This window comes from Gorilla gorilla, chromosome X (genome assembly GCF_029281585.2).
Source record: "Gorilla gorilla gorilla isolate KB3781 chromosome X, NHGRI_mGorGor1-v2.1_pri, whole genome shotgun sequence".
Taxonomy (NCBI): domain Eukaryota; kingdom Metazoa; phylum Chordata; class Mammalia; order Primates; family Hominidae; genus Gorilla; species Gorilla gorilla.
The window spans coordinates 147,349,121-147,361,840 of NC_073247.2; the positions used below are offsets into that span (position 1 = coordinate 147,349,121).

The 12,720-nt window shown below is 37.1% G+C and overlaps 1 protein-coding gene across 11 annotated transcripts in view; it reads left to right on the plus strand.

Annotated features, from left to right (window-relative positions):
• The window catches only part of INTS6L (integrator complex subunit 6 like), a 61,872-nt gene that overhangs the window by 32,644 nt on the left and 16,508 nt on the right, over positions 1–12,720 (plus strand). For all 11 annotated transcript variants that reach the window (XM_031006069.3, XM_055376053.2, XM_019019757.4 and 8 more), the window contains exon 9: positions 2,938–3,070. In XM_031006069.3, the coding sequence (XP_030861929.1) occupies positions 2,938–3,070 (133 nt within the window). The remainder of the gene's footprint in view (positions 1–2,937; positions 3,071–12,720) is intronic.

Genomic DNA, 12,720 nt, shown 5'->3' on the forward strand with positions numbered 1-12,720 from the left:
GGTAGTGGACAGAAGAGGACACAAGGAGATGTCTGGTTTTGTTCTCTTTCTTTCTTTCATTCTTTTTGTTTTGTTTTGTTTTGAGACAGCATCCAGCCTGTTGCCCAGGGTGGAGTGCAGTAACACAATCTCAGCTCACTGTAGCCTCGACCTCCTTGGCTCAAGCAAAGCGATCCTCCCACCTCAGCCCCCCACAGAGGAGCTAGGACTACAGGCACACACCACAATTCCTGGCTAATTTTTTAAATTTTTTTTTTTTTTTTTTAGAGAGACGGAGTCTCACCGTGTTGCCCAGTCTGGTCTCAAACTCCTGGGCTCAAGCAATCCTCCCACCTTGGCTTCCCAGAGTGCCAGGATGATGGCATCAACCATTGTGCCTGGCCATATTCTGTTTTTTGACTCGTGTGCTGTTTACACATGTACATTCACTTTGTGAGCATTCATTGAGCTCTATACTTATAGTTTACCCCAAAAGTGCTAGAAATGTAGAGATATGTATAATAGATTGCTAATTTAAAATAAAGATATGACCTTTGAATTTATGGGTTGAAAAACATTTTTATAATGAAAGCAAATAAAATTACAAATTATAGCTTTTCCCTAAAATAACCCCTCTTTTCTATATAGCACATTTCTTGGAAACCTTCCTCAGAGAAACTTAAGAAATGCTGTCCTTGCTCCTGCACTACCCGTTAAATATGTCATATGCCTCTTTCCTGTACTTTATGTTACTTTGTTTTAGAGTATTCTTAATGTGATGAATTAGTGTTAGTGAAAAAGAATAAAATGAACCAGTAGCCAGGAAATTTGGCAAAACCACAATGGAGACCGGAGCCTAACCCTAGCTCTGTCACCAACTATGTGGCCTTGCACAAGGGACTTACTTTGTCTGAACCGAACTAGCTCTAAAGATCCTTTGGAACCCTAAACATCTATGAATCTGTGGCTGATAAGGAATTTGGAAAAACTCAAGGGGCCAAGGAAGGTAGGAAAGAGAAAGAGAGAAAGAAACAAAATTCAGTGCTTTTCCTTTCATGGGAATCATAGATCTGACCCTTGACTGCCTTGTGCATGTGATTCTTTTTATCTTTCTTTGATGACTTTTTCCTCTCTTCTAATATACACACTTAGGAAATAAAATCCAGCATGGTTTATTGCAGTTATCTGTTTCTATTATCATTCAAATCATGACACAAAATCTAGTAGACTCATGTTTTAGTACAACTCATGTTCTGTGGGGTCATAAATTACATAAATTACATTATGTAATTATACCAACTTATTCTTAGTGATAACTTAATATTATAAGAAGGTAGTGAATTGGTGGGTGATATTGGTAGTACTGAGAACTAGCAAGGTAAATGGATTCTGTTAAATGTCAAGGTTCGACTTTGTTGTAAACGATTCTGCCAAAGGACTTTGGAAAAGTAAAGGACCAGGTCTCTAAAAGTATGTATTGGTGGTTTGGACCAAAGACTCTGAACATGGAACAGAGAAAACATGGCAGCTAGGGGACCCCAGCACAACATATCAACTGTAAGGGGGCTGATGATACAGGAATCACATCAGGAAATCAATAAGGAGTAAGAAAATAGTCATATGGAATTAAGATCAATGTTTTAATCTTCACTGAATGTTTACTCTACCAGCATAACTTTTTTTTTTTTTTTTTTTTTTTGAGACGGAGTCCTGCTCTGTTGCCCAGGCTGGAGTGCAGTGGCACAATCTCAGCTCACTGCAACCTCCACCTCCTGGGTTCAAGTGATTCTCCTGCCCAGCCTCTTGAGTAGCTGGGATTACAGGCGCACCACCATGCCCGGCTAATTTTTGTATTTTTTAGTAGAGATGGGGTTTCACCATGTTGGCCAGGCTGGTCTGGAACTCCTGACCTCAGGTGATCTGCCCGCCTCGGCCTCCCGAAGTGCTAGGATTATAGGCGTGAGCCACCGCACTCAGCCACTACCAGCATAATGTATAAGAGAAATGCCTTCCAGGTTGACCCAAAGTATCTCCTTGCTGCCTCAAAATAATTAGCACCAGTGCCTGGCTTATTATAACAGGTTACTCAGTAAATATTTATTGAAAAAAAAATGGATAAATGAGTAGGGGAAGGAGGCAGCAAAGACGCATAGAGCAAAGACTTAATAATAGTACAATGAAGATGGTTTACATAATCCTTTAAGTAGGCTTTGTTTTTGTAATTTCATGCTTCAGGCATGGGACTATGTTCTATTTTCTTCACAGTCTGCACTCTGATTACCACTTGTTCTTTTGAGAAGTTAATTTGTTTTAGTGGCTGGTTTCCTCTCAGCAGTATTTCAGCTTTATTTTTCATTTTGCTAAGTAAGTAAATATTTGGGTACTGTTGATGTGGCCTGTGGTCTCTGAATGGTTGTTGCATAGTATAGTTTCATTTCTTAATATAATTTATAGGAGAATTGTGATCTGAACATTCATATTTAGTAGGATTTTTTTTGAGACAGGGTCTCGCTCTGTCACCCAGGGTGGAGCGCAGTGGCACAGTCATGACTCACTGCAGCCTCAAGCTCCCGGGCTCAAGCCATCCTCCTGCTCAGCCTCCCAAGGATCTGGGACCATAGGCACGTGCCACCACACTTGGCTAAGCTTTTAAATTTGTTGTAGAGATGAGATCTCCCTTTGTCTCCCAGGCTGGTCTCAAACTCCTGGCCTCAAGCAATCCTTCCACCTCAGTCTCCCAAAGTGTCAGGATTATAAGTGTGAGCCACCTGTAATCCTAGTACATGAGCCTGGCCTAGTATAATATATTTTGACATAACCGTAGGCTAAAAACACTATTGCTATTTTAAAATTACAATCAAATTGTGCCATAGATGCTGCTATGGAATGTTACAATGGGTTTGGTTTGACATAAAATCCTTATTGTCATCACTGTGCATTACTTCATGTTCTTCTCAGGTATTTGTTACTAGCAGTGGAAAGTACAATGAACTTGGATATCCATTTGGTTATTTAAAAGCCAGTACAACTTTAACTTGTGTAAACCTCTTTGTGATGCCTTACAACTACCCAGTTTTACTTCCTCTTTTAGGTAAGTAAAACATGTGCCACTGAATCATCTTTAAAATACAACAGAAATGAAAAATCGATAATAGACTAAGCATTTTAAATGTAGATGACGGTGAAAAACTGATTTGAAAGGATAGACTTTGCATACTGTTTTCTGTTTTGTTTGTTTTCTTTTTGTTGTTTTTACATCAAACAGAAGAGAAGCTTGACTTTCAGTGTGTGATTCTTATGCTTGTTCTTCAGGTTGCAACTTCCAATGCACACCCCACCCCCAATCCCCAGTTTGAAGTGCACTTGGCTTTTTTGTATAGTTTGGGCCAAAAAATACCAAAACAGAGCTACCATGGGGTGGGAGTAATGGCTTGTGCTTGTTTCCCCTCAGAAGATAAATGCTCTTGAGGCATCTGTTTTAGGCAGAGTAGTGAGTTAAGAAAATAGGTACCAGAGTAAATTCTGCAATGACTGTGGTTGTAGAAGCTGTGATTTCCATAGCAAGGTTCTAAAAGGAACAACTCAATAAGCTGTTACTCAGATACTAATGAAAATGTGTGTGGAGATATTTTCCCCTTATTGGAAGAGCCACATCTGTTTAGAGTAATGTAGTACTTACTGCACAGTATCCTTCTAGTTGTAAAGTTGTAAATGTTTTTATTTTGTGGAGTTTCTTAATTTTTGCAAAAAGGGTCGAATCTTTACTAAGTTTTCATATGATCATTAAAACTATGAGACTTTTAGTGCTATAAATACAACATACATTGAATATACTGAAATTGCAATACTTTTAAATGTCGATTTAAGAAGTTTAAGAATGAGTCATCGTAAATGTATTAGCATGATTATTTTATATAACCTATCTACTTTATTTCTTAGTGCAACCTAAGAGGGATGTTCTCTTTCTAAGAGCTGATTATCATTAACATAAGATATAGGTTATATCTTTCTGATTAATAAGACAGCCAGTAAAAAAGTGTCTGTATTTTGCAGATTTATTTATCCCTTTTCTTAAATATGTCTTTATGACTTCAGTTTCCACAACTATAAAGTGAGGAGATTAGACTATGTAATCTTCACTAACACTGTTAATGATATTATTTTTCTATTTTTAAGTGCACTTTTTTTGATCTACTTTATTGAGTTATGCTTGACGTACAAAAAGCTGTACATATTTAATGTATACAACTTGATGAGTTTGGAGATAAGTATATACCCATTAAACCATCACCTCATTCTATGCCATAAACCTATCAGTCACCTCCAAAAGTTTCCTCCTGCCCTGGTAAGATCTACCCTCTTACTGATCTTTTAAGTACACAATACAGTATTGTTAACTATAGGTACTATGCTAGAAAACATTATGCTGAGTGAAATAAGCCAGACACAGAAGAACAGATACCACATGATACCACTTACACACTTTTTATTTTGAGATAATTGCAGATTCACATGTAGTTGTAAGAAATAATATAGAAAGAGATGACCTCAAAAGCACAGGCTACAAAGACAAAACTAGACACATGGGACTATATCAACCTTAAAAGCTTGTGCATCAAGGGAGACGATCAACAGACTGAAAAGGCAACCTATGGAATAGGAGAAAACATTTGCAAATCATATATCTTATAAGGGCTTAATTTCCAAAAAATATAAGGAAGTCTTACATTTCAATAGCAAAACAAAAACAAAACCCTAAATAGCCTGCTTAAAAAGTGGGCAAAGGACTTGAATAGATATTTCTCCAAGGAAGAGGTACAAATGGTTAACAAGCATATCAAGAGATGCTCAACATCACTAATCATTACAGAAATGCAAATCAAAACTACAGTAAGGCATTACATTACACCCCTCAGGATGGTCACTATCACAAAAACAGAAAATGAGAAGTGTTGGTAAAGATGTGGAGAAATCGGAATTCTTGTGCACTCTTAGGAATGTAAAATGGTGTAACCAGTATGGAAAACAGATAGAAGTACCTCAAAAAATTAAAAATAAAATTAACCATATGATCCAGCAATCCCATTTCTGAGTATATATCCAAAAGAATCGAATCCAGAATCTTGAAGATATATTTGCACACCCATGTTCACTGCAGCATTATTCACAATAGCCAAAAAAAATCCATTGATGGATAAATGAATAAAGAAAATGTGGTAGATATACATGCAATGGAATATTATTTAGCCTTAAGAAGGAAATTTTGTGACATGCTACAATATGGATGAACCTAGTGGACTTATGCTAAGTGAAATAAGCCAAATGACAAATATTATATGATTCCACTTACATGAGGTATTAAAAGTAGTCAAACTCATAGAAACGGGCTGGGTGAGGGGAAAATGGGGACTTGTTCTTCAGTGGGTAATAGAGTTTCAGTTTTGTAAGGTGAAAAGCCTCTAGATATCTGTGGCACAGCAATATGCATACAGTTAACACTACTGGACTGTACAGTTAAAAATGGTTAAGATGGTAAGTATTACGTGTTTTTAAACACAATTTCTTTCTTTTCTTTTTTCTTTTTTTTTTTTTTTTGAGACAGAGTGTCTCTCTGTCACCCAAGCCAGAGTGTAATGGCATGATCTTGGCTCACTGCAACCTCCACCTCCCAGGTTCAAGTGACTCTCCCGCCTCAGCCTCCCAAGTAGCTTGGATTACAGGTGCGCACCACCACGCCCAGCTTTTTGTATTTTTAGTAGAGATGAGGTTTCACCATATTTTCCAGGCTGGTCTCGAACTCCTGACCTCAAGTGATTGGCCCACCTTGGCCTCCTAAAGTGCTGGGATTGCAGGCATGAGCCACTGCGCCCAGCCTAAACACAATTTTTAATAACGTTTTTAAAAAAGAAATAACACAGAAAGATCCTATGTACTCTTTATTCAGTTTTCCCAAATGGAAGTCTTGCAAAACTACAGTACAGTATCACAATTGTGATATTAACATTGATGCAGTGAAGATACAGAACATTTTCATCACCACAAAGATCCCTTATGAGGCCCTATTACAGCCACATCTACCTGCCTTCTGTACCCATCCCCTCCTTAACCACTGCCAACCACTAATCGGTTCTACATGTCTACAATTTTATTATATCAAGAATGTTATATAAATGGAACCATTCAGTATGTAACCTTTTGGGATTGGCTTTTTTCACTCAGTGTAATTCTCTAGAGATTCCTTCAGGTTGTTGCAAGTATCAGTAGTTTGTTCCTCTTCACTGCTGAGTTTACAAACTATGACATTAATATATCACAGTTTCTCCACCTATTCACCTGTTGAAGGACATCTGTGTTGTTTATGCTTTTTGGCTATTGTGAATAAAGCTACTGTAAACATTTGCATACAGGTTGTGAACATAAGTCTTCACTTCTATGAGATAAATGCCCAGGAGTGCAATTGCTGGATCCTATGGTAGTTGCATGTTTAGTTATTTAAGAAATAGCCTAAATGTTTTCCAGAGTAGCTATACTATTTTACATTCCCACCATTAGTGTATGAGTGAATCAGTTTCTCTGCATCTTCATCAGCCATTGGTGTTGTCAGTATTTTTAAAATTTTAGTCATTTTGATAGGTGTATGGTGATATAGCACTGTGGTTTTAATTTGTATTTCCCTAATGGCTAACAATATTGATCATCTTTCTATGTGCTGATGTGGTGATGTGCCATTGTATACGTTCTTTGGTGAACTGACTTTTCCCTATATTTTAATTAGATTGTTTGCTTTTGTTACTGTTGAGTTTTGAAAGTTCTTTGTATATCATAGATACTAGCCCTCTGACAGGTGACTTGCAAATACTTATTTAGATCTTTTTTGATCTTTCGTTGGTGTTACGCAGTTTTCCACTTACAAATACGGTGCATATTTTGTTATATTTACACTTACTTCATTTTTTGAGTGATTGCAAATGGTATTGTATTTTTGATGTTGGTATCTACATGTTCACTGCTAGTATATACAAATACAGTTGATTTTTATGTTAATATTGTATCCTGCAACTTTACTGAGCTCACTTATTAGTTGTAGGAGAGTTTTGTAGATTCCCTGGAATTTTCAACGTAGACAATTATGTCATCTGCAAACAGAGACAGTTTTACCTTTTCTATTCTTATCTTTATGTTTTTTCTTTTCTTTTCTTGCCTTACTGTACTGTAGAGAACTTCCAGCACTGTGTTGAATGGCAGTGGTAAGATGTATGTTCCATCAGTGCTTGACAACTATGCACTATTCATTCTTACATTAAGCATAATGTTTTTGTAGATTTTCTTTATCAAGTTGAAGAGTTCTGGCTGGGTGCGGTGGCTCACGCCTGTAATCTCAGCAATTTGGGAAGCCAAGGCGGGTGGATCACCTGAGGTCAGGAGTTTGAGACCAGCCTGACCAACATGGCAAAACCCTGTCTCTACTAAAAAATACAAAAATTAGCTGGGCCTGGTGGCATGCACCTGTAGTCCCAGCTACTTGGGAGGCTGAGGCGGGAGAATCGCTCGAACCCGGGAGGTGGAGGTTGCAATGAGCCAAGATTGTGCCACTGCACTCCAGCCTGGGAGACAGTGCAAAACTCCATCTCAAAAATAAAAAGTTGAAGAATTCCCCTTCTATTTGTATTTTTCTGAGTTTTAAAAAATCATAAATAGGTGTTAAAGCTTCTCAAATGCTCTTTCTTTCTTTTTTTTTTCTTTTTTTTTCTTTTTTTTTTTTTTGAGATGGAATCTTGCTGTGTTGCCCAGGCTGGAGTGCAGTGGCACAATCTCAGCTCACTGCAACCTCCACCTCCTGGGTTCAAGCGATTCTCATGCCTCAGCCTCCCAAGTAGCTGGATTACAGGCATGTACCACCCTGCCTGGCTAATTTTCATATTTTTAGTTAGAGACGGGGTTTCATCATGTTGGGCAAGCTGATCTTGAACTCCTGACCTCAGGTGATCCATTCGCCTCGGCCTTCCAAAGTGCTGGGATTATAGGTGCAAGCCACTGGGCCAGGCCTCAAATGTTCTTTCTGCATCATTTGATATGACCATATGATTTTTCTTCTTTAGTCTGTAAGTATGATGGATTACACTGACTAATTTTCAAATATTGAACCAGCTTTCTATCCCTGAAATAAATCTCACTTGGTCATGGCATATAATTCTTTTCATATATATTACTGAGTTCTATGTGCTGATATTTTCTTGAGTAATTTTGTGTCTATATTCATGAAAGATATTGGCCTGTAGTTTTCTTTTTTGTTGTTGTCTTTGGTTTTAGTATCAAGGTAATACAAGCTCTTCATAAAAATGAATTGGGAAGTGCTTCTCCTATTCTGTTTTCTGGAAAAGATTGTGTATAATTGGTATTAATTATTCTGTAAACATTTGATAGAATTCCTGAGTGAAACTATCTGGTTCTAAACATTCCTGTTGGGAGTTTTCAAATTATTAATTCAATTTCTTTCATAGTTATAGGGTTATTCAAATTATGTATTTCATTGAGTGAAATGTGGTTATGTGTCCTTTTGAGGAATCAGTCCATTTGTCCATTTTATCTAAGTTGTGAAATGTATGTGTGTAGAGTCATTCTTAGCAATCCCTTATTGTCCTTTTGATGTGTACAGAGTCTCTAGTGATATCACCTATATTATTCCTGGTATTGATAATACGGGTCTTATGTCTTCTTTGTCTTTGTCAGCCTTGCTAGATGTTTGTCACTTTTATTAATCTCATCAAAGAACCAGCTGTTTCATTAATCTTATCAATTTTTTTAAAATTTCATTGATTTCTTTATTTCCTTTCTTCTTACTTTGTTTTGCTTTTCTTTTTTTGATTCTTGGTATGGGATATTAGATTATTGGTTTGATACTTTTCCTCTTTTCTATTGTAAGTAGTACTTAGTGCCTTAAATTTCTCTCAGCGCTAATTCAGCTGCTTTCCACAAATTTTACATGTTGTCCTTCATTTTCATTCACTTTACTTTGTCTTTTGATTTCTCCTGAGACTTATTTGACCCATAGATTATTTAGAAGTGTATTGTTTGATTTCCAAGTATTTTGAAATTTACCTATTATCTTTTTGTTACTAGTTTCTAGATTGAATTCCATCGTGGTCAGAGGACACATCTGTATTCGATATCTACTCTTATAAATATGTTGCCATTTGCTTTATGGCAAAGCATATTTTCTATCTTAATATATATTCCAGCAGTGCTTGAGAATAATGTATGGTCTCATGTTGTTTGGTAGGATATTCTACAAGTGTTAAATTGTTCCTGTTGGTTGACGGTGTTCTGCTATATCCTTGTTGATTTTCTGTCTATTTGCTCTATCAGTTTTTGAGAGAGGGTTGTTGAAGTCTCCAACTATAATTGTGGATTTGTCTGTTTCTTTTTCAGTTCTATCAATTTTTGCTTCAACTATTTTGCAGCTTTTACTTGGTTCATACACATTTAGAATCATGGTGTATTCTTCCTTGATTGATCATTATGTAATGTATCTTTGCTAATTTTCTTTGCTTTTAAGTCTGCTTTATCTGATACTAATGTATCCACTTCTGTTTTTCTTTGATGTTTGCATGATATATCTTTTCCCATCATTTTACTTTGAACTTGCCTATAACTGTTTTGTTTAAGTGAGTTTCTTATGGACAGCACATTTTTGGGTCATGTTTTTTAATCCACTCTGCCAATCTTTGTTTTCTAATTGATGTATTTAGATATCTGCATTTAATGTGATTATTGTTATGTTAGGGCTTAAGTATGCCATCTTATAGTATTGTTTTCTCTTTGTTCTATTTTTCTTTTCTCTGTTTTCATTTTACTGGCATCTTTTGGGTTATTTAAACATTTTTTAGAATTCTATTTTCTTTTACTATAGTACTTTCAAGTATATCTGTTTGGATAGCTTTTTTAATGATTGCTCCAGGTGTTATATATACACAAATTACCACAGTCTACTCGTTCTCATTATTTTACTAATTTGAGTGGAATATAGAAACTTCATCTCTCATATTCCCTTACCCTCCTCTATTTATAATAAAATTATCTGAACTATTTTATGTACAATTAGAAATACATGAGGCAGTGTTATAACTTTCGCTTCAACTGTCAAACATAATTTAGAAAACTCAGGATGAAAGTCCATTGTTTTAAACCATATTTTGGCATATCCTGTTCTTTCTTCCTGATAATTCAAGGTTTGTTCTTTTATGTTTAATTTCTGTTTAAAGAACATCCTTTAGCTGTTTTTTAAGGGTAGGTCTGCTAGTGACAAATTCTCTTAGTTTCTCTTCATCTGAGAATATCTTGATTTCCCCTTCATTCCTGAAATATATATATATACATATATATATGTATATACATATGTATATATCCATATGTGTATATATATATATATATATAGCTAGGTATAGAATTCTCGGTTGACAGTACTTTTATTTTAGCACTAGAAAAATGCTGTGTAACTGCCTTCTGTTCTTTTGGTTTCTAATGAGAAATCTACTTTAATTCTAATTGTTCTTCCTCTGTAAGTGAGGTATTGTTTTTCTTTGCTTTCAAGATTTATTTCTGCCTGTAGTTTTCAGAAGTTTGATTATGATGTGTCTTGGCATGCACTTCTCTGAGATTATTCTGTTTGAGGTTCATTCAGCTTCTTGAATCTGTAGGTTTATTTCTCCTTCCAAATTTGGCCGGTTTTCAGCCATTATTACCTTGAGTACTTTTTCAGCCCCACTTTCTTTCTCTTCTCCTTCCAGGATTCTGTTGACATGAATGTTAGGTCTTTTCTTATAGTCTCTTAGGTTCCTTAGGCTCCGTTCATTTTTTTCATTCTATTTTCTTTGTTATTCAGATTGGGTAATTTACATTGTTCTATTTTCCAGTTCATTGATTATTTCCTCTGTCCCCTGCATTCTGTTGTTGAGCCTATCTACTGAGCTTTTTATTTTGGTTATTGTATTTTTTTAATTCTAAAATTTCCATTTAGTTATTCTTTATATCTTCTATTCTTATTCTCTGTTTCTTTGCATGTGTTTTCATTTGTTTCAAGCCTGCTCATATTATTTTTTGAAACATGTTTTATGATGGCCGCTTTAAATTGGATATTTTTAACATCTCTATTATCTTGGTGTTGGCATCCCTTAATTGTCTTTTTAAATTAATTTTGAGGCCAGGCACGGTGGCTCACACCTTAATCACAGCACTTTGGGAGGCCAAGGCAGGTGGATCACTTGAGGTTAAGAGTTCGAGACCAGACTAGCCTGGCCAACATGGTGAAACCCCGTCTCTACTAAAAATACAAAAATTAGCCGGGCATGGTGGTGCACGCCTGTAATTCCCACTACTCGGGAGGCTGAGGCACGACACTTACTTGAACTTGGGAGACAAAGGTTGTAGTGAGCCCAGATCACGCCACTGCACTCCAGCCTGGGTGATGGAGTGATACACTGTCTCAAAAAAAAAAAAAATTAATTTTGAGATCTTCCTGGTTCTTGGTATGATGAGTGATTTTTTTCCTGTACATTTTCAATATTTTGTTATGAGTCTCTGGATCTTACTTAAACCTTCTGTTTTAACTTACTTCCTCTCACACCCCTCTTGGAGAAACTGGGAGATGCTGCCTCATTCATGCCAGGTAGAAGTCCAGGCTCGCCACTTGGCCTTCATTGACACCAAAAGGGAGGGATCTCCTTGTTATTGTTGTGTGTGGGTAGGAGTTCTGGATCCTCCCTAGAGGATACCTTCCTGGCTGGAAGAGATAGGAATGCTTCATTATCTTCCACACTTGACCTCCACTGACACCATATGGGTAGAGGTGACCTCATTACTACTGAGCAGTTGTGAAAGTCCTATACAACTATTATGGGCTAAGCTCTAGGGTCCCATCTTTGGTCTAAACCCAGCCTGCCTTCCAAATTATTCCCTGAAAATTCCTTTAACTAGAGTAGCTGGTCTTCCAGTAGCTATCAGGATGTAGAGCACTTTACAATAGCAAGACTCATCCTCTCATCTTTGCCTTTGCTCGTCTTTCAGGTAATGGAGGTCAGATGAAGGCATGACATAATGGTTAAGAGGAATGATTATAGTGTGATCAAGCATTCAGTTCTTCCTTTGCCTAAAACCTTCTGTGCTTAAGTTGCCATGTGGTGCCCTTCCCCAAACTCCTCAGCACTATGCCAAGTCAAATCCTGACACTGTCTTCCTGGTCACCTTTTAGTTTGCATCACTCTATTCCTCAAATGTCAAGTGTTTCTTCTGTTTGAAGTGTCTTCTGTCACCGGTAAGACATGTGTGGCATCTGTGCCTGGTCCTCCTTAGCCTATAACACTAAGACTCCAACCCTGCCTAGAGCATGATGACCTAAATTATTTTGGTTGCCCAACAGCCTTCTGGATGTTTCAAGAGTGTCTTCAAGCCAAGCTGAACTCTTACCTTACCATGCTCTTCCTCCTCTCTCCACAGTTTAGTTAGTGGCATCACCATGTCTATGCAAACATCCCACACCAGAAACTCTGGAGGCATCTTTGACTCTTCCCCTGTTCCCTAATCCCATACATTCAGCTAGGGTCCATGCCAATCTTGACTCAGTTCCCATTCTGCCCCCTGGCTTCAAATATCCATCTCCAGGCCTTTCTGTAACCTGTGTTTTCTGAGGAGTATAGGGTTTTTAACACCCTTTGAGGCTGGAGGTCCTTGAGCTCCTGAAGTCCA